Source organism: Humulus lupulus, chromosome 1 (assembly GCF_963169125.1).
Source record: "Humulus lupulus chromosome 1, drHumLupu1.1, whole genome shotgun sequence".
Taxonomy (NCBI): domain Eukaryota; kingdom Viridiplantae; phylum Streptophyta; class Magnoliopsida; order Rosales; family Cannabaceae; genus Humulus; species Humulus lupulus.
In genome coordinates this window covers 234,698,565-234,700,434 of record NC_084793.1, presented here as the reverse complement: position 1 = coordinate 234,700,434, position 1,870 = coordinate 234,698,565, and the positions used below count along the sequence as shown (strand labels likewise).

The window sequence follows — 1,870 nt, the reverse complement described above, 5'->3', positions numbered from 1 at the left end:
ATGTTTCCAACTTCCCGGTCTTCCTTTTAAGCACGTATGCACAACACCCCCAAATTCTAAAATGGTGTAAACTAAGTTTACAACCATTCCATAATTCTATGGATGTCTTTTGGATAGACTTAGGTGGAACATCATTCGATGTGTATAGAGCACATTGAATCGTATAGCCCCTGAATGACAATGGTAAAGATGGAAAACTCATCATTTGTCTAACCATATCTAATAACGTTCTATTCCGATTTTCTGAAACATCATTTTACTGTGTTGTTTCAGGTGTAGTGAGTTGGAATTGAATGCCATGCTCACTTAGATGGTTCTTGAATTCACAGTCCAAGTACTCTCTTCCTCGATTAGATCGAAGTGCTTTTAGTGATTTACCTAATTGCTTTTCAGCCTCTGCTTGAAATTATTTGAACTTTCCAAAAGTCTCAGATTTTCTTTGCTTTAAATGTAGGTAATCATATCAGGAATAATTGTCAATGAAAATGACGAAATATTCACAACCTCCTCTTGCTTGTACATTAAGTGGATTGCTAACATCCATGTGTACTAGATGAAGTGGTTCTGTGGCTCTTGAACCTTTTAGCAAAGAAAGGTCTCTTGGTCATTTTGTTTTCTAGACAGGATTCATAAATAGGGAGAGATCCAATTAAATGGTTCTCTTAAAGGACTATCCTTTACAAGCCTATTTATTCTGTCTAGACCAATATGGTCCAATCTCAAGTGTCACAGATATGTTTCACTATCGGAATCAGTTTAATAGATCTAGGATTAGTTGTTTTTAAATAATTCAAAATTATAAAAATTTGTCATTCCTTATAAGTATGTAAACTTTGTTTATCCCAAAGTATTTGCATAACAAGTAAATAGATAATTTCTTTAAATAATAACTACTTTATTAATAAAAGAAATAAATGTCATGCAAAATAGAAATAAGTTTCCAAACATTAATAATCAAAATTATTAACAATAAACTAAATGTCTAGACTGTAGTTTTCTTTGTTTAAAGAAATCTAAAATTTCTAAAACAAAATAAAGAAATTAAAATTGTTCAACTAACAATAAAATTACTAAATAAAAAATAAAAAACTACTGCTCTCCAACTTCTCCAGCTCCTTACTTGCTACCATAATCCTCATCAGTTTCTTCCTCCTTTTCAGGGTTTTGATTCTGCAAAAGGAAAAACAAAAGAAAAATAGTTTAGTGGCATATATTTTTTAATGTACTATCCAAAAATTTGACTCTGATATTCTTTGTATTTGAATCTATTATTCAAAGTTGAAAAAATATATGCGAATCTTATTCACCTTTTTCGTTTGATATAAACGACGACTCTCAGCATAGACTTCCTCTGTCATTGCTCTCCACATCTCATGGGCTGAGTCATAGTGTATATATTTTTCCTTTGTTTCGTCAGGCATGGTGGAAAGCATGCAATAACGTGCCATACGATCGGATTTCATCCAATCTGCATATTTTTCTTCTGCTTCATAGCTAGTAGCCAGAGGTGGTTCTGTTGGAGGTTTTTCACAGACTGTTGACATCATCTTCTTGTAAGAAAAAATAGTCAACATGCCTCGAAACCAGTATTTCATATTTCCAGGTTCAAAAACCAAGGATTTGAGAAAGGCATCGGTGTGTAATTCACCAATAGACATTTTTTCTGGTAATAAATAAGCACAAATAAATATTATTATTATATTTAGAAAAATAAATATCAAAGTTTCGAAAATTAAACGTGATGCATGAGCACAATTAAAACACATAAAATAAAGATTAATTTCCACGATAAAATTTTCTAACAATTAAAGTGCCGCCTTAGGGTCGGTCAAATTAATTTTAGAGAATTTATAAGACATTCTTATCTTTA

General features: G+C 31.5%; 1 protein-coding gene across 1 annotated transcript; it reads right to left on the bottom strand.

Annotated features, from left to right (window-relative positions):
* Nucleotides 1-1,032: 1,032 nt before the first annotated feature.
* Nucleotides 1,033-1,605, bottom strand: LOC133829602 (uncharacterized). Its single transcript, XM_062259333.1, has 2 exons — nucleotides 1,308-1,605; nucleotides 1,033-1,170 (listed from the first exon to the last, which is right to left on the bottom strand). The coding sequence occupies exons 1-2, from the start codon at nucleotides 1,593-1,595 to the stop codon at nucleotides 1,117-1,119; spliced, it is 342 nt and encodes a 113-aa protein (XP_062115317.1). The 5' UTR covers nucleotides 1,596-1,605; the 3' UTR covers nucleotides 1,033-1,116.
* Nucleotides 1,606-1,870: the final 265 nt, after the last annotated feature.

Coding starts and splice junctions, on each gene's coding strand:
- LOC133829602 (XM_062259333.1), bottom strand. CDS start 1,595: ATGAAATACTGGTTTCGAGGCATGTTGACTATTTTTTCTTACAAGAAG. Junction 1,171..1,307: donor GTTTATATCAAACGAAAAAG/GTGAATAAGATT, acceptor TTCCTTTTGCAG/AATCAAAACCCTGAAAAGGA.